The sequence below is a fragment of the Salvelinus fontinalis genome, chromosome 28, assembly GCF_029448725.1.
Source record: "Salvelinus fontinalis isolate EN_2023a chromosome 28, ASM2944872v1, whole genome shotgun sequence".
Taxonomy (NCBI): Eukaryota; Metazoa; Chordata; class Actinopteri; order Salmoniformes; family Salmonidae; genus Salvelinus; species Salvelinus fontinalis.
Genome location: NC_074692.1, coordinates 46,137,212 through 46,156,185, shown reverse-complemented (window position 1 = coordinate 46,156,185; position 18,974 = coordinate 46,137,212). Strand labels below are relative to the sequence as shown.

The following is an 18,974-nucleotide window of genomic DNA, read 5'->3' as shown; positions in this document are numbered from 1 at the left end:
GGGAGGAGAGACAGGTGGTCAGGGAGGAGAGACAGGTGGTCAGGGAGGAGAGACAGGTGGTCAGGGAGGAGAGACAGGTGGTCAGGGAGGAGAGACAGGAGGTCAGGGAGGAGAGACAGCTGGTCAGGGAGGAGAGACAGCTGGTCAGGGAGGAGAGACAGGTGGTCAGGGTGGAGAGACAGGTGGTCAGACAGGAGAGACAGGTGGTCAGACAGGAGAGACAGGTGGTCAGACAGGAGAGACAGGTGGTTAGACAGGAGAGACAGGTGGTCAGGGAGGAGAGACAGGTGGTCAGGGTGGAGAGACAGGTGGTCAGGGAGGAGAGACAGGTGGTCAGGGAGGAGAGACAGCTGGTCAGGGAGGAGAGACAGGAGGTCAGGGAGGAGAGACAGGTGGTCAGGGAGGACAGACAGGTGGTCAGGGAGGAGAGACAGGTGGTCAGGGTGGAGAGACAGGTGGTCAGGGAGGAGAGACAGCTGGTCAGGGAGGAGAGACAGGAGGTCAGGGAGGAGAGACAGGTGGTCAGGGAGGACAGACAGGTGGTCAGGGAGGAGAGACAGGTGGTCAGGGAGGAGAGACAGGTGGTCAGGGAGGAGAGACAGGTGGTCAGGGAGGAGAGACGGGTGGTCAGGGAGGAGAGACGGGTGGTCAGGGAGGAGAGACGGGTGGTCAGGGAGGAGAGACGGGTGGTCAGGGAGGAGAGACGGGTGGTCAGGGAGGAGAGACGGGTGGTCAGGGAGGAGAGACGGGTGGTCAGGGAGGAGAGACGGGTGGTCAGGGAGGAGAGACGGGTGGTCAGGGAGGAGAGACGGGTGGTCAGGGAGGAGAGACGGGTGGTCAGGGAGGAGATACAGCTGGTCAGGGTGGAGAGACAGCTGGTCAGGGTGGAGAGACAGCTGGTCAGGGAGGAGAGACAGGTGGTCAGGGAGGAGAGACAGGTGGTCAGGGTGGAGAGACAGCTGGTCAGGGTGGAGAGACAGCTGGTCAGGGAGGAGAGACAGGTGGTCAGGGAGGAGAGACAGGTGGTCAGGGAGGAGAGACAGGTGGCCAGGGAGGAGAGACAGGTGGCCAGGGAGGAGAGACAGGTGGTCAGACAGGAGAGACAGGTGGTCAGACAGGAGAGACAGGTGGTCAGGGAGGAGAGACAGGTGGTCAGGGAGGAGAGACAGCTGGTCAGGCAGGAGAGACAGGTGGTCAGGGAGGAGAGACAGGTGGTCAGGGAGGAGAGACAGGTGGTCAGGGAGGAGAGACAGGTGGTCAGGGAGGAGAGACAGGTGGTCAGGGAGGAGAGACAGGTGGTCAGGGAGGAGAGACAGGAGGTCAGGGAGGAGAGACAGCTGGTCAGGGAGGAGAGACAGCTGGTCAGGGAGGAGAGACAGGTGGTCAGGGTGGAGAGACAGGTGGTCAGACAGGAGAGACAGGTGGTCAGACAGGAGAGACAGGTGGTCAGACAGGAGAGACAGGTGGTCAGGGAGGAGAGACAGGTGGTCAGGGAGGAGAGACAGGTGGTCAGGGAGGAGAGACAGGTGGTCAGGGAGGAGAGACAGGTGGTCAGGGAGGAGAGACAGGTGGTCAGGGAGGAGAGACAGGTGGTCAGGGTGGAGAGACAGCTGGTCAGGGTGGAGAGACAGCTGGTCAGGGAGGAGAGACAGGTGGTCAGGGAGGAGAGACAGTTGGTCAGGGAGGAGAGACAGCTGGTCAGGGAGGAGAGACAGGTGGTCACGGAGGAGAGACAGGTGGTCAGGGAGGAGAGACAGGTGGTCACGGAGGAGAGACAGGTGGTCAGACAGGAGAGACAGGTGGTCAGACAGGAGAGACAGGTGGTCAGACAGGAGAGACAGGTGGTCAGACAGGAGAGACAGGTGGTCAGGGAGGAGAGACAGGTGGTCAGACAGGAGAGACAGGTGGTCAGGGAGGAGAGACAGGTGGTCAGGGAGGAGAGACAGGTGGTCAGGGTGGAGAGACAGGTGGTCAGGGAGGAGAGACAGGTGGTCAGACAGGAGAGACAGGTGGTCAGACAGGAGAGACAGGTGGTCAGGGAGGAGAGACAGGTGGTCAGGGAGGAGAGACAGCTGGTCAGACAGGAGAGACAGGTGGTCAGACAGGAGAGACAGGTGGTCAGACAGGAGAGACAGGTGGTCAGACAGGAGAGACAGGTGGTCAGACAGGAGAGACAGGTGGTCAGACAGGAGAGACAGGTGGTCAGACAGGAGAGACAGGTGGAGAGGGAGGAGAGACAGGTGGCCAGGGAGGAGAGACAGGTGGTCAGGGAGGAGAGACAGGTGGTCAGGGTGGAGAGACAGGTGGTCAGGGAGGAGAGACAGGTGGTCAGGGTGGAGAGACAGGTGGTCAGGGAGGAGAGACAGGTGGTCAGGGAGGAGAGACAGGTGGTCAGGGAGGAGAGACAGCTGGTCAGACAGGAGAGACAGGTGGTCAGACAGGAGAGACAGGTGGTCAGGGTGGAGAGACAGGTGGTCAGGGAGGAGAGACAGGTGGTCAGGGAGGAGAGACAGGTGGTCAGGGAGGAGAGACAGGTGGTCAGGGAGGAGAGACAGGTGGTCAGGGAGGAGAGACAGGTGGTCAGGGAGGAGAGACAGGAGGTCAGGGAGGAGAGACAGGTGGTCAGGGAGGAGAGACAGGTGGTCAGGGAGGAGAGACAGGTGGTCAGGGAGGAGAGACAGGTGGTCAGGGAGGAGAGACAGGTGGTCAGACAGGAGAGACAGGTGGTCAGGGAGGAGAGACAGGTGGTCAGGGAGGAGAGACAGGTGGTCAGACAGGAGAGACAGGTGGTCAGGGAGGAGAGACAGGTGGTCAGACAGGAGAGACAGGTGGTCAGGGAGGAGAGACAGGTGGTCAGGGAGGAGAGACAGGTGGTCAGACAGGAGAGACAGGTGGTCAGACAGGAGAGACAGGTGGTCAGACAGGAGAGACAGGTGGTCAGACAGGAGAGACAGGTGGTCAGACAGGAGAGACAGGTGGTCAGGGAGGAGAGACAGGTGGTCAGGGAGGAGAGACAGGTGGTCAGGGAGGAGAGACAGGTGGTCAGGGAGGAGAGACAGGTGGTCAGGGTGGAGAGACAGCTGGTCAGGGAGGAGAGACAGGTGGTCAGGGAGGAGAGACAGGTGGTCAGGGAGGAGAGACAGTTGGTCAGGGAGGAGAGACAGCTGGTCAGGGAGGAGAGACAGGTGGTCACGGAGGAGAGACAGGTGGTCAGGGAGGAGAGACAGGTGGTCACGGAGGAGAGACAGGTGGTCAGACAGGAGAGACAGGTGGTCAGACAGGAGAGACAGGTGGTCAGACAGGAGAGACAGGTGGTCAGACAGGAGAGACAGGTGGTCAGACAGGAGAGACAGGTTGTCAGGGAGGAGAGACAGGTGGTCAGGGAGGAGAGACAGGTGGTCAGGGAGGAGAGACAGGTGGTCAGGGAGGAGAGACAGGTGGTCAGGGAGGAGAGACAGGTGGTCAGGGAGGTGAGACAGGTGGTCAGACAGGAGAGACAGGTGGTCAGACAGGAGAGACAGGTGGTCAGACAGGAGAGACAGGTGGTCAGGGAGGAGAGACAGGTGGTCAGACAGGAGAGACAGGTGGTCAGACAGGAGAGACAGGTGGTCAGACAGGAGAGACAGGTGGTCAGGGAGGAGAGACAGGTGGTCAGGGAGGAGAGACAGGTGGTCAGGGAGGAGAGACAGGTGGTCAGGGAGGAGAGACAGGTGGTCAGGGAGGAGAGACAGCTGGTCAGGGAGGAGAGACAGGTGGTCAGGGAGGAGAGACAGGTGGTCAGGGAGGAGAGACAGCTGGTCAGGGAGGAGAGACAGCTGGTCAGGGAGGAGAGACAGGTGGTCAGGGAGGAGAGACAGGAGGTCAGGGAGGAGAGACAGGTGGTCAGGGAGGAGAGACAGCTGGTCAGGGAGGAGAGACAGGTGGTCAGGGAGGAGAGACAGGTGGTCAGGGAGGAGAGACAGCTGGTCAGGGAGGAGAGACAGCTGGTCAGGGAGGAGAGACAGCTGGTCAGGGAGGAGAGACAGGTGGTCAGGGAGGAGAGACAGGTGGTCAGGGAGGAGAGACAGGTGGTCAGGGAGGAGAGACAGGTGGTCAGGGAGGAGAGACAGGTGGTCAGGGAGGAGAGACAGGAGGTCAGGGAGGAGAGACAGCTGGTCAGGGAGGAGAGACAGCTGGTCAGGGAGGAGAGACAGGTGGTCAGGGTGGAGAGACAGGTGGTCAGACAGGAGAGACAGGTGGTCAGACAGGAGAGACAGGTGGTCAGACAGGAGAGACAGGTGGTTAGACAGGAGAGACAGGTGGTCAGGGAGGAGAGACAGGTGGTCAGGGTGGAGAGACAGGTGGTCAGGGAGGAGAGACAGGTGGTCAGGGAGGAGAGACAGCTGGTCAGGGAGGAGAGACAGGAGGTCAGGGAGGAGAGACAGGTGGTCAGGGAGGACAGACAGGTGGTCAGGGAGGAGAGACAGGTGGTCAGGGTGGAGAGACAGGTGGTCAGGGAGGAGAGACAGCTGGTCAGGGAGGAGAGACAGGAGGTCAGGGAGGAGAGACAGGTGGTCAGGGAGGACAGACAGGTGGTCAGGGAGGAGAGACAGGTGGTCAGGGAGGAGAGACAGGTGGTCAGGGAGGAGAGACAGGTGGTCAGGGAGGAGAGACAGGTGGTCAGGGAGGAGAGACAGGTGGTCAGGGAGGAGAGACAGGTGGTCAGGGAGGAGAGACGGGTGGTCAGGGAGGAGAGACGGGTGGTCAGGGAGGAGAGACGGGTGGTCAGGGAGGAGAGACGGGTGGTCAGGGAGGAGAGACGGGCGGTCAGGGAGGAGAGACGGGTGGTCAGGGAGGAGAGACGGGTGGTCAGGGAGGAGAGACGGGTGGTCAGGGAGGAGAGACGGGTGGTCAGGGAGGAGAGACGGGTGGTCAGGGAGGAGATACAGCTGGTCAGGGTGGAGAGACAGCTGGTCAGGGTGGAGAGACAGCTGGTCAGGGAGGAGAGACAGGTGGTCAGGGAGGAGAGACAGGTGGTCAGGGTGGAGAGACAGCTGGTCAGGGTGGAGAGACAGCTGGTCAGGGAGGAGAGACAGGTGGTCAGGGAGGAGAGACAGGTGGTCAGGGAGGAGAGACAGGTGGCCAGGGAGGAGAGACAGGTGGCCAGGGAGGAGAGACAGGTGGTCAGACAGGAGAGACAGGTGGTCAGACAGGAGAGACAGGTGGTCAGGGAGGAGAGACAGGTGGTCAGGGAGGAGAGACAGCTGGTCAGGGAGGAGAGACAGGAGGTCAGGGAGGAGAGACAGGTGGTCAGGGAGGAGAGACAGGTGGTCAGACAGGAGAGACAGGTGGTCAGGGAGGAGAGACAGGTGGTCAGGGAGGAGAGACAGCTGGTCAGGGAGGAGAGACAGGTGGTCAGGGAGGAGAGACAGCTGGTCAGGGAGGAGAGACAGCTGGTCAGGCAGGAGAGACAGGTGGTCAGGGAGGAGAGACAGGTGGTCAGGGAGGAGAGACAGGTGGTCAGGGAGGAGAGACAGGTGGTCAGGGAGGAGAGACAGGTGGTCAGGGAGGAGAGACAGGAGGTCAGGGAGGAGAGACAGCTGGTCAGGGAGGAGAGACAGCTGGTCAGGGAGGAGAGACAGGTGGTCAGGGTGGAGAGACAGGTGGTCAGACAGGAGAGACAGGTGGTCAGACAGGAGAGACAGGTGGTCAGACAGGAGAGACAGGTGGTCAGGGAGGAGAGACAGGTGGTCAGGGAGGAGAGACAGGTGGTCAGGGAGGAGAGACAGGTGGTCAGGGAGGAGAGACAGGTGGTCAGGGAGGAGAGACAGGTGGTCAGGGAGGAGAGACAGGTGGTCAGGGTGGAGAGACAGCTGGTCAGGGTGGAGAGACAGCTGGTCAGGGAGGAGAGACAGGTGGTCAGGGAGGAGAGACAGTTGGTCAGGGAGGAGAGACAGCTGGTCAGGGAGGAGAGACAGGTGGTCACGGAGGAGAGACAGGTGGTCAGGGAGGAGAGACAGGTGGTCACGGAGGAGAGACAGGTGGTCAGACAGGAGAGACAGGTGGTCAGACAGGAGAGACAGGTGGTCAGACAGGAGAGACAGGTGGTCAGACAGGAGAGACAGGTGGTCAGGGAGGAGAGACAGGTGGTCAGACAGGAGAGACAGGTGGTCAGGGAGGAGAGACAGGTGGTCAGGGAGGAGAGACAGGTGGTCAGGGTGGAGAGACAGGTGGTCAGGGAGGAGAGACAGGTGGTCAGACAGGAGAGACAGGTGGTCAGACAGGAGAGACAGGTGGTCAGGGAGGAGAGACAGGTGGTCAGGGAGGAGAGACAGGTGGTCAGGGAGGAGAGACAGGTGGTCAGGGAGGAGAGACAGGTGGTCAGACAGGAGAGACAGGTGGTCAGACAGGAGAGACAGGTGGTCAGGGAGGAGAGACAGGTGGTCAGACAGGAGAGACAGGTGGTCAGACAGGAGAGACAGGTGGTCAGACAGGAGAGACAGGTGGTCAGACAGGAGAGACAGGTGGTCAGACAGGAGAGACAGGTGGTCAGACAGGAGAGACAGGTGGTCAGACAGGAGAGACAGGTGGTCAGACAGGAGAGACAGGTGGTCAGACAGGAGAGACAGGTGGTCAGACAGGAGAGACAGGTGGTCAGACAGGAGAGACAGGTGGTCAGACAGGAGAGACAGGTGGTCAGACAGGAGAGACAGGTGGTCAGACAGGAGAGACAGGTGGTCAGGGAGGAGAGACAGCTGGTCAGACAGGAGGTCAGGGAGGAGAGACAGGTGGTCAGGGAGGAGAGACAGGTGGTCAGGGAGGAGAGACAGGTGGTCAGGGAGGAGAGACAGGTGGTCAGGGAGGAGAGACAGGTGGTCAGGGAGGAGAGACAGGTGGTCAGGGAGGAGAGACAGCTGGTCAGGGAGGAGAGACAGCTGGTCAGGGAGGAGAGACAGGTGGTCAGGGAGGAGAGACAGGTGGTCAGGGAGGAGAGACAGGTGGTCAGGGAGGAGAGACAGGTGGTCAGGGAGGAGAGACAGGAGGTCAGGGAGGAGAGACAGGTGGTCAGGGAGGAGAGACAGCTGGTCAGGGAGGAGAGACAGGTGGTCAGGGAGGAGAGACAGCTGGTCAGGGAGGAGAGACAGCTGGTCAGGGAGGAGAGACAGGTGGTCAGGGAGGAGAGACAGCTGGTCAGGCAGGAGAGACAGGTGGTCAGGGAGGAGAGACAGGTGGTCAGGGAGGAGAGACAGGTGGTCAGGGAGGAGAGACAGGTGGTCAGGGAGGAGAGACAGGTGGTCAGGGAGGAGAGACAGGTGGTCAGGGAGGAGAGACAGGAGGTCAGGGAGGAGAGACAGCTGGTCAGGGAGGAGAGACAGCTGGTCAGGGAGGAGAGACAGCTGGTCAGGGAGGAGAGACAGGTGGTCAGGGAGGAGAGACAGCTGGTCAGGGAGGAGAGACAGCTGGTCAGGCAGGAGAGACAGGTGGTCAGGGAGGAGAGACAGGTGGTCAGGGAGGAGAGACAGGTGGTCAGGGAGGAGAGACAGGTGGTCAGGGAGGAGAGACAGGTGGTCAGGGAGGAGAGACAGGTGGTCAGGGAGGAGAGACAGGTGGTCAGGGTGGAGAGACAACTGGTCAGGGAGGAGAGACAGGTGGTCAGGGAGGAGAGACAGGTGGTCAGGGAGGAGAGACAGTTGGTCAGGGAGGAGAGACAGCTGGTCAGGGAGGAGAGACAGGTGGTCACGGAGGAGAGACAGGTGGTCAGGGAGGAGAGACAGGTGGTCACGGAGGAGAGACAGGTGGTCAGACAGGAGAGACAGGTGGTCAGACAGGAGAGACAGGTGGTCAGACAGGAGAGACAGGTGGTCAGGGAGGAGAGACAGGTGGTCAGGGAGGAGAGACAGGTGGTCAGGGAGGAGAGACAGGTGGTCAGGGTGGAGAGACAGGTGGTCAGGGAGGAGAGACAGGTGGTCAGACAGGAGAGACAGGTGGTCAGACAGGAGAGACAGGTGGTCAGACAGGAGAGACAGGTGGTCAGACAGGAGAGACAGGTGGTCAGACAGGAGAGACAGGTGGTCAGACAGGAGAGACAGGTGGTCAGACAGGAGAGACAGGTGGTCAGACAGGAGAGACAGGTGGTCAGACAGGAGAGACAGGTGGTCAGACAGGAGAGACAGTTGGTCAGGGAGGAGAGAAATCTGGTCAGGGAGGAGAGACAGGTGGTCAGGGAGGAGAGACAGGTGGTCAGGGAGGAGAGACAGCTGGTCAGGGAGGAGAGACAGCTGGTCAGGGAGGAGAGACAGGTGGTCAGGGAGGAGAGACAGGTGGTCAGGGAGGAGAGACAGGAGGTCAGGGAGGAGAGACAGGTGGTCAGGGAGGAGAGACAGGTGGTCAGACAGGAGAGACAGGTGGTCAGGGTGGAGAGACAGGTGGTCAGGGAGGAGAGACAGGTGGTCAGGGTGGAGAGACAGGTGGTCAGGGAGGAGAGACAGCTGGTCAGACAGGAGAGACAGGTGGTCAGACAGGAGAGTTTTAAGAGAAAGGGCCCTTCAATATGCAGTGTGTGCAAAACTGAGTGCATGGCTGACTTTGTGGCTGACTCTGTGGCTGACTCTGTGGCTGACTCTGTGGCTGACTCTGTGGCTGACTCTGTGGCTGACTCTGTGGCTGACTCTGTGGCTGACTCTGTGGCTGACTCTGTGGCTGACTCTGTGGCTGACTCTGTGGCTGACTCTGTGGCTGACTCTGTGGCTGACTCTGTGGCTGACTCTGTGGCTGACTCTGTGGCTGACTTTGTGGCTGACTCTGTGGCTGACTCTGTGGCTGAGTGTATGGCTGAGTGTATGACTGAGTGTATGGCTGACTTTGTGGCTGACTTTGTGGCTGAGTGTATGGCTGAGAACAAATCATTAGACAAAGTTGTGTGTGTGTTGGTGTGTGTGTCACCGGTTACCTCAGAGAGAGCCTTGGCCTCCTGTAGCAGTGCCAACACGTCTGTCTTGGAGGTCACGGAGGCCAGGACCGCCTGCAGCTTACTCTGCTCCACCGGAGAGCCAGCCAGCACTGTCAAACTGCAGAGGAAACATTCTAATATGGGCTGTGACTTACTGCTTTACTCGTGTGTCTGTGTGTGTGTGTGAGTGTGTCTGTCTCTGTGTGTAAGTGTGCGTGTGTCTCTGTTTGTCTGTCTGTCTACAACCTTGGTAGGATTTACCTATTGTATATTTGAATCCTATTGTAGAAATAGTATAGACAGGGTTGGTGTTCTCACTAACCTGATGGACCAGTTCTGATTATCTGTCTGTTGCCAGTTGGGTTTCCTCTGGATGGGGTCCAGGCTGGCCCCAGCGTCCGCCCAGCTGGCCCTGGTCGGATGCACCCCGATGGGGTTAGCAGGCGGGGAACAGCCCCCTGTCTGGTTCTGAACGACCTCTGTGGGCCTGGCTGGGTGTACCTCCAGCTCCGTCTTAATGGTGGCGTTGGTCCCTGGGTCGCTGGAGAAGTCATCGGTACAGAGCTTGTCCAGGTCGGGCATACTAAGGGCCCTGAGCTCCCTCAGTCTGGACCGGGACAGGTTGGCATGGCCTCGGGCCTGGCGACTCCGCATCACCGGGGGCGTCTGAGGGGTTAGGGTTACAACTCCTGGGGAGATTCTGGGACTTTCTCCATCTGCAAGTTTGTCCTGGGTTTGTCCGAGGGGAGTTTCGCTCGTGCTGCAGCTTTGCGTCAACAGGTCAAAGTTTGTGAGGGTCAGGCTCGACGGTGACTTGCGAAGCTGAGGCGACATTGGGGTCAAGGGGGTTAACGCGTTGAAGTTGTCGACGCACGAACTGAAGCTCCTTCGTAGCGAGCGACAGTCTATGGAGCTCACCGATCCGGACATGTAGCCAGACAGTCTCCGGTTGAGAGGCGTCTTCAACGTTGCCGTCAGAGCATAGGACTGAGCGAAGGACTGAATCTCGATACATTTGAGCGCTGGCTTGTCGAAGCTAGCCAGGTTCTCAAAGGACTTGATTCTCTGGCGGACAGAGAAGGAGTTTGGATCCCCTGAGACGTTGTTGTCTGTGGAGAAACTACGACGCTCCATCGCCTTCAGTTTGGACTTGTTGGCTTTGAGGATCTCAGTTTCATCCGTCTCTGTTATACTACAGTTCGTGTGAGAGATGCCTATGGGACCATTGCTCATAGGCAAAGGAACCCCATCTACGGATTCTTGGACTATTGAGTTCACTGCTGTTTCACTGGTAGTGTTGTTGACCTTTTCAAGATTACACACCGAGCCAGGGGTTGCAGGGGTTCCTGGCCATAGACTAGTCTCTATTGGATTTCCATTGACCTGATCCTTGTGTTGAGTAATACTTGTGGTATGAGTAAATGAGTAATCCTTTGAATTCACAACTTCCTTTGCTGCCAGAACTGGTGTAGGCGAGGAGGAGGGAGAAAGAGTAGAGGATGAGAGTCGCACCTCGATGAAGGTTCTCTGGGTAGTTGGGACTGGCTCTGGTCGTTCTTTTGACTTGGCCACCGTCAATATCCCTTGCTCCACCTCTTTGTGTAGACGTTGCTCCTCTACCTTCATCTTGGTAGCTGATTGTGATTGGCTGATTGGTTCTGGCGTAGTAGTGGTTGTGGGGTTGTCCTGGCCTCCGTCTGTTCCGGGCGTGACAGGGCTACTACTACTGCTGCTCCGGTCTTGCTGTTTACTCTTTAGGCTGCTGGTTACGGCTGCCTTCCTGGTAAGCAGAGGGGAATCCACGTTCCTGGTTTGCAGGGGGGAGCCCACCTTCTTGGCTTGCAGTTTGGGAGACTGGAGTGGAGAAGTGTTGTTGGCTTTCCTCAGAACCGACGGACTTTCTGCTCTGGCTAGTTTTGGGGAAAGCTGCTCCTGGGGTTTGGTTTTACTCTTGATGTTGAGCCCCTTCATTTTGGGTGCAGTGCTGCTGGTCTTCTGGACTTTGTCACTGACTCTGAGCCTGCTGCTACTGCTGGATAGAGGACTGTCTGTTGAAGTGTTGTTGACTGATTTGGGACCGGACGTCCTGAGAGAGGGACTAGTAGGGTTATTCTGGACTAACCTGAGGTCCAGGGATGTTAAGGGAACTTTCTCTCTCTCCCTGTCTCTTGTTGTTAGGGATATTGACGAGGGAACTTTCTCTCTCTCCCTGTCTCTTGTTGTTAGCGATGTTGATGAGGGAACTTTCTCTCTCTCCCTGTCTCTTGTTGTTAGCGATGTTGACGAGGGAATTTTCTCTCTCTCCCTGTCTCTTGTTGTTAACGATGTTGACGAGGGAATTTTCTCTCTCTCCCTGTCTCTTGTTGTTAGCGATATTGACGAGGGAACTTTCTCTCTCTCACTGTCTCTTGTTGTTAGCGATATTGACGAGGGAACTTTCTCTCTCTCCCTGTCTCTTGTTGTTAGCGATATTGACGAGGGAACTTTCTCTCTCTCACTGTCTCTTGTTGTTAGCGATATTGACGAGGGAACTTTCTCTCTGTCACTGTCTCTTGTTGTTAGCGATGTTGACAATGGTTTAGATGCGCCTGACCAGACATTGCTATAGTTGGAGGGAATTGCCTCCCCTACCGTTGAGTGGGATGATGACGATTGTGGGTTAGATAGCTTCCCTAAAGCCACAGCCGGTGAAACGTTTGTACGGAGTCGGGCTGACCTCTGCTGACTCTGTCGCGCGATGTTGCTGCTAGCTGCTGCAATGTGGGTACTACAGACGCTTAACGAAGGAGAATGGCTTGGTTTGATTGGATGTGTTATAACAGTGTCACAAACCCTGTTGACGCCACATTCTGAAGGCTCTGCAGGGCTCGTAGTGGCATCTGTGTCGTTGGAAGACTGGCGGGGCATTACTTTACAGGGGGAACCTTTGGCCTCCACAGCCAGACAGGCACCTGAGGATTGAGAGCCAGAGGCAGACAGACCCCGAGACAGTGAGGGGAATGGTTTGTGATCGGGGTTGGATTGGGTTGTTACAACAGAGCAGTCTTCGTTTTGCTGGGAGACCGCTGAAGCAGTAGTGACAGCGGAGGAGGAGGAAGCAGCAGAGTCTAGTGCTACATCAAAGGGCCCAGTCTCCTTTGTACTGTGGTGGCCGTCAGAGCCAGAGATAGAGATAGGGAGCTGTGGAGACAATGGCCCATCTGTTAGGTGAGTCAGCGCTGCCTGACTCAGAGTGCTGGGCCGCTGGGCCTCACTGTAACACATCTCCACTTCCTCCTCATCAGAATCCGTGTCCTGGGGCTCAGGGCCGACACCGCGGCTCGCCGGTTTGTTATCGTCGGCACCGCCACGGCTGTTGTCGGTGGCAGTGTCTTCGCTCTCCGAATCACTGTCGCCGACCATGTTGTACATGTTGCAGTTCGAATCGGCAGCAGAGGCACCCGGGGGTCTCTCCACCCTGTCTGTGAGATCACTGCTAAAGTTTCTGGAGTAATTGTTCAAGAATGTTTTACCCGCAGGCATGAGGCAGCATTTCTGTCCAGAGTCCAAGACAGAGAAATCCAACTGACTGGGCAATGTTGGAGGAGTCTGAACTGTGCTTTTCTCCTTCTCTGGCAGGGCCTTGCTGTCTACAGATGACTTACAGGCCATAGTCTCAGTACGTAGTGCTTCTGAAGGGGCTTTGAGGGTATTGGAAGAGAGGGCGCTCTTTACATCGGAGGAGCTTAGTCTGGTCATGACGTCATCAATGACGGTGACCGGTATATCATTGCTGTGGTTGTGGTTGATTGGGGTTGTGGGTTTGGGATTGTGATTGGTCAGTGAGGAGGAGGAGGAGGAGGGACTTCCTGGATTTGGAGCCCCCCCATTGGCTTCCTGGGGAAGTCTGGAGGCTCCCATGACATCACAACTCCCCGATGACATTATGAGGCTGGACAGGCGATCTACAGCTGTATGAGGAGAGATTAATGAATTACTTCAGAGGCAGTCAAGTTTTAGTTGTGTGACACTTAATGTTAAATTGCTCTTGTACCTACACTGTATACCTACAGTGTAGTAGACCTAACACTGTAAATCCTACAGAAACAACACGGAGAACATTATTCTAGTAATTACATTTTACTAAAGTGCAATTTAACAACATGTTAAAACAAAAACACATATTTTGAAATCAACTCTTCACATAAAATAACAGGTAGTCTTCTCATTCTGTCCAGAATGTACGTTCATTCTTCAACTGAATGAGACATTTATTTCAGCATCCTCGTGTAATCAAGCCACTTTAATAAACCAGATATGAGAGAGTTGAGAAATGAGCAATGGGACGTCAGTATTTAATGGCGTATTCATTAATACTAATCACGTGACCGAATGCACCAATAACGTCAGACATACCAGGAAGTAAGTTGACATACTGTATCTGTTTTACAAATCAACATTCCTGTGACGCCAGCGCATTTCCACTGACCTGGATTCCCAATATCTAAAAAGGCTTTGGAAAAGCTCTCGGATCAAATGACAAATTCCTCAAATCTGATGTGGAAAAAGCAAGCTTTTGTGGATCGAACCAGCAGCCCCTTGCAGGTCTGTTGTAGCCTGGTTAAACCAGACTGAAAGCTGTGCTCACCATGGTTTCACAGGGCATCAATTTGGAATGCCAGGCTTGGTCTGTTGTGCATTAAGTTAAAAATGATGAATGCAATGGATGACAAATACACTGTTATTGTATAGCGTCATGCTTTACACAAAAGAGGGTGGTTTGATCTCCACATTTCTACACAGAGACAGGCAGACAATGACACACAGGCAGACAGACAGAATATTAGACACACACAGTTAGGCTACTCGTCTTCTTCAGATTAGGTTAGTTGTTGTTGTTATTGTTATTGTTGTTGTTGTGAGTGACGAGGCAGCCGCCTCGAAAGCGGTGTGGTTCCAGAAAGACAGTGACCAATAAGCAACTCACAGAAATCACACAAACGTTCCAAAATAACAACAAACAAACAAAAAGCTATGCGAAATCTAATGGCAGCTAATGCTAGCTAATAAAGGCATGTGGCAGCGGGGGACTTCTACGAACTTCTACGGATCTACTACTGGTAGGTTTATCTAAATTCCGGTAACTTTCCTAATAATTCCCTGATTTACCAGAAATCCTGGTTGGAAGATTCCCGGAATCTGTAGGGAATAAGCAGGAAATCCAGAATCTTCAAACCAGGATTTCTGGGAATTTTGGGAAAGTTAGTGGAATTTTGCAACCCTTGGTCAACTACTGGTCAACTACGGGTCAACTACGGGTCAACTACGGGTCAACTACGGGTCAACTACTGGTCAACTACTGGTCAACTACTGGTCAACTACTGGTCAGCTACTGGTCAACTACTGGTCAGCTACTGAGGTAAATAAATGGATAGTCACCATGGATACAAAGCCAGCAGCGTGCTGTTCCCTTTGGGGTGCAGGGTTAGGGTACTGCCAGCAGAGGGCAGACAGCTGAGGTCCTATGTCTTAGGGAAGGCAGCATTAGGGAGGATGGAAGGGGTGACAGGAAGACAGACTGTGCTCTTAGTGACTAGTGAGTGACTAGTAGTCAAGGATCGAATACTTTAAAGGGATAGTTTGGTCAAGTTTCAGCTTATTTTTTTCGAACTATGGTTTTTAATCATTCAAGTGACCTCTCCTTTTAATTAAATATGCCTCCTTTTATTCCTCCCTTCCCTGGTCTTGATGTCGATCTGATATTGATTGGACAGGTGAGAGCTGTGTGACGGTGACACTCTTGCTTACATCCCATCAATTTGTGCAATATCAATGATTCCTTCAAGGAAGAAGAAAGGCCAGAAGGTTATTTTGTACGTTTTATTCCAACACCACAGGTGATGTGGAGGGTCTCTGATCCCTCCAGGTGAGCTCCTGTTGTTTAAAAATATATATATATTTGTTACGTTATTTTAGTTAGTATTCAAGTGGAAATAGTGCCAAGAGCCCTGGTTGTTATAATGCTGCCATAGGGATGACATAACATGATATTACACATTATGACCACTGAATACTGACTGGCATTAAAACCCCTTCATGCTGGGGTTAAGTCAATATGTGTTATGTTTCGAGCTTTAGTGTAATGTAAGTTATAAAGGAACTGAACAAGGCGGTTGTGATAAGCTGTTCTGGCACGTTTTAATAACACAGATGTATGTTGTTATGTGATGTATGTTGTGTGATGTATGTTGTGTGATGTATGTTGTGTGATGTATGTTATGTGATGTATGTTATGTGATGTATGTTATGTGATGTATGTTATGTGATGTATGTTATGTGATGTATGTTATGTGATGTATGTTATGTGATGTATGTTATGTGATGTATGTTATGTGATGTATGTTGTGTGATGTATGTTGTTGTGTGATGTATGTTATGTGATGTATGTTATGTGATGTATGTTATGTGATGTATGTTATGTGATGTATGTTGTGTGATGTATGTTGTGTGATGTATGTTGTTGTGTGATGTATGTTATGTGATGTATGTTATGTGATGTATGTTATGTGATGTATGTTATGTGATGTATGTTATGTGATGTATGTTATGTGATGTATGTTGTTGTGTGATGTATGTTATGTGATGTATGTTATGTGATGTATGTTGTGTGATGTATGTTGTTGTGTGATGTATGTTATGTGATGTATGTTATGTGATGTATGTTATGTGATGTATGTTGTGTGATGTATGTTATGTGATGTATGTTATGTGATGTATGTTGTTGTGTGATGTATGTTATGTGATGTATGTTGTTATGTGATGTATGTTATGTGATGTATGTTGTGTGATGTATGTTGTGTGATGTATGTTGTGTGATGTATGTTGTTGTGTGATGTATGTTATGTGATGTATGTTATGTGATGTATGTTATGTGATGTATGTTGTGTGATGTATGTTGTGTGATGTATGTTATGTGATGTATGTTATGTGATGTATGTTATGTGATGTATGTTGTTATGTGATGTATGTTGTTATGTGATGTATGTTATGTGATGTATGTTATGTGATGTATGTTATGTGATGTATGTTATGTGATGTATGTTGTGTGATGTATGTTGTGTGATGTATGTTGTTGTGTGATGTATGTTATGTGATGTATGTTGTGTGATGTATGTTGTTGTGTGATGTATGTTATGTGATGTATGTTATGTGATGTATGTTATGTGATGTATGTTATGTGATGTATGTTATGTGATGTATGTTATGTGATGTATGTTGTTGTGTGATGTATGTTATGTGATGTATGTTATGTGATGTATGTTGTGTGATGTATGTTGTTGTGTGATGTATGTTATGTGATGTATGTTATGTGATGTATGTTATGTGATGTATGTTGTGTGATGTATGTTATGTGATGTATGTTGTTGTGTGATGTATGTTATGTGATGTATGTTGTTATGTGATGTATGTTGTTATGTGATGTATGTTGTTGTGTGATGTATGTTGTTGTGTGATGTATGTTATGTGATGTATGTTATGTGATGTATGTTGTTATGTGATGTATGTTGTTATGTGATGTATGTTGTTATGTGATGTATGTTGTTATGTGATGTATGTTATGTGATGTATGTTATGTGATGTATGTTATGTGATGTATGTTATGTGATGTATGTTGTGTGATGTATGTTGTGTGATGTATGTTGTGTGATGTATGTTGTGTGATGTATGTTGTGTGATGTATGTTGTTGTGTGATGTATGTTATGTGATGTATGTTATGTGATGTATGTTATGTGATGTATGTTGTGTGATGTATGTTGTGTGATGTATGTTATGTGATGTATGTTATGTGATGTATGTTGTGTGATGTATGTTGTGTGATGTATGTGGTGTGATGTATGTTGTTGTGTGATGTATGTTATGTGATGTATGTTATGTGATGTATGTTATGTGATGTATGTTATGTGATGTATGTTATGTGATGTATGTTGTGTGATGTATGTTGTTATGTGATGTATGTTGTTATGTGATGTATGTTATGTGATGTATGTTATGTGATGTATGTTATGTGATGTATGTTATGTGATGTATGTTATGTGATGTATGTTGTGTGATGTATGTTGTGTGATGTATGTTATGTGATGTATGTTGTGTGATGTATGTTATGTGATGTATGTTGTGTGATGTATGTTGTGTGATGTATGTTGTGTGATGTATGTTGTGTGATGTATGTTGTGTGATGTATGTTGTTATGTGATGTATGTTGTTATGTGATGTATGTTATGTGATGTATGTTGTTATGTGATGTATGTTATGTGATGTATGTTGTGTGATGTATGTTGTGTGATGTATGTTGTTGTGTGATGTATGTTATGTGATGTATGTTATGTGATGTATGTTATGTGATGTATGTTATGTGATGTATGTTATGTGATGTATGTTATGTGATGTATGTTATGTGATGTATGTTGTGTGATGTATGTTGTGTGATGTATGTTGTGTGATGTATGTTGTTGTGTGATGTATGTTATGTGATGTATGTTATGTGATGTATGTTATGTGATGTATGTTATGTGATGTATGTTATGTGATGTATGTTATGTGATGTATGTTATGTGATGTATGCTGTGTGATGTATGTTATGTGATGTATGTTATGTGATGTATGTTGTTGTGTGATGTATGTTATGTGATGTATGTTGTTATGTATGTTGTTGTGTGATGTATGTTGTGTGATGTATGTTGTGTGATGTATGTTGTGTGATGTATGTTGTGTGATGTATGTTATGTGATGTATGTTGTTATGTGATGTATGTTATGTGATGTATGTTGTTATGTGATGTATGTTATGTGATGTATGTTATGTGATGTATGTTGTGTGATGTATGTTGTGTGATGTATGTTGTTGTGTGATGTATGTTATGTGATGTATGTTATGTGATGTATGTTATGTGATGTATGTTATGTGATGTATGTTATGTGATGTATGTTATGTGATGTATGTTATGTGATGTATGTTGTTATGTGATGTATGTTATGTGATGTATGTTATGTGATGTATGTTATGTGATGTATGTTATGTGATGTATGTTGTGTGATGTATGTTGTTGTGTGATGTATGTTATGTGATGTATGTTATGTGATGTATGTTATGTGATGTATGTTATGTGATGTATGTTGTGTGATGTATGTTGTGTGATGTATGTTGTTGTGTGATGTATGTTATGTGATGTATGTTATGTGATGTATGTTATGTGATGTATGTTATGTGATGTATGTTATGTGATGTATGTTATGTGATGTATGTTGTTGTGTGATGTATGTTATGTGATGTATGTTATGTGATGTATGTTGTGTGATGTATGTTGTTGTGTGATGTATGTTATGTGATGTATGTTATGTGATGTATGTTATGTGATGTATGTTGTGTGATGTATGTTATGTGATGTATGTTATGTGATGTATGTTGTTGTGTGATGTATGTTATGTGATGTATGTTGTTATGTGATGTATGTTATGTGATGTATGTTGTGTGATGTATGTTGTGTGATGTATGTTGTGTGATGTATGTTGTTGTGTGATGTATGTTATGTGATGTATGTTATGTGATGTATGTTATGTGATGTATGTTGTGTGATGTATGTTGTGTGATGTATGTTATGTGATGTATGTTATGTGATGTATGTTGTGTGATGTATGTTGTGTGATGTATGTTGTGTGATGTATGTTGTTGTGTGATGTATGTTATGTGATGTATGTTATGTGATGTATGTTATGTGATGTATGTTATGTGATGTATGTTGTGTGATGTATGTTGTTATGTGATGTATGTTATGTGATGTATGTTATGTGATGTATGTTATGTGATGTATGTTGTTGTGTGATGTATGTTATGTGATGTATGTTGTGTGATGTATGTTGTTGTGTGATGTATGTTATGTGATGTATGTTATGTGATGTATGTTGTTGTGTGATGTATGTTATGTGATGTATGTTGTGTGATGTATGTTGTTGTGTGATGTATGTTATGTGATGTATGTTGTGTGATGTATGTTGTTGTGTGATGTAT

General features: G+C 50.6%; 1 protein-coding gene across 1 annotated transcript in view; it reads right to left on the bottom strand.

Moving 5' to 3' along the window:
* Positions 1-18,974, bottom strand: part of LOC129825792 (PDZ domain-containing protein 2-like) — a 119,623-nt gene that overhangs the window by 35,963 nt on the left and 64,686 nt on the right. The window contains 2 exon segments of the mRNA XM_055885934.1: positions 8,930-9,047; positions 9,252-12,879. Of these exon segments, the coding sequence (XP_055741909.1) occupies positions 8,930-9,047; positions 9,252-12,879 (3,746 nt within the window).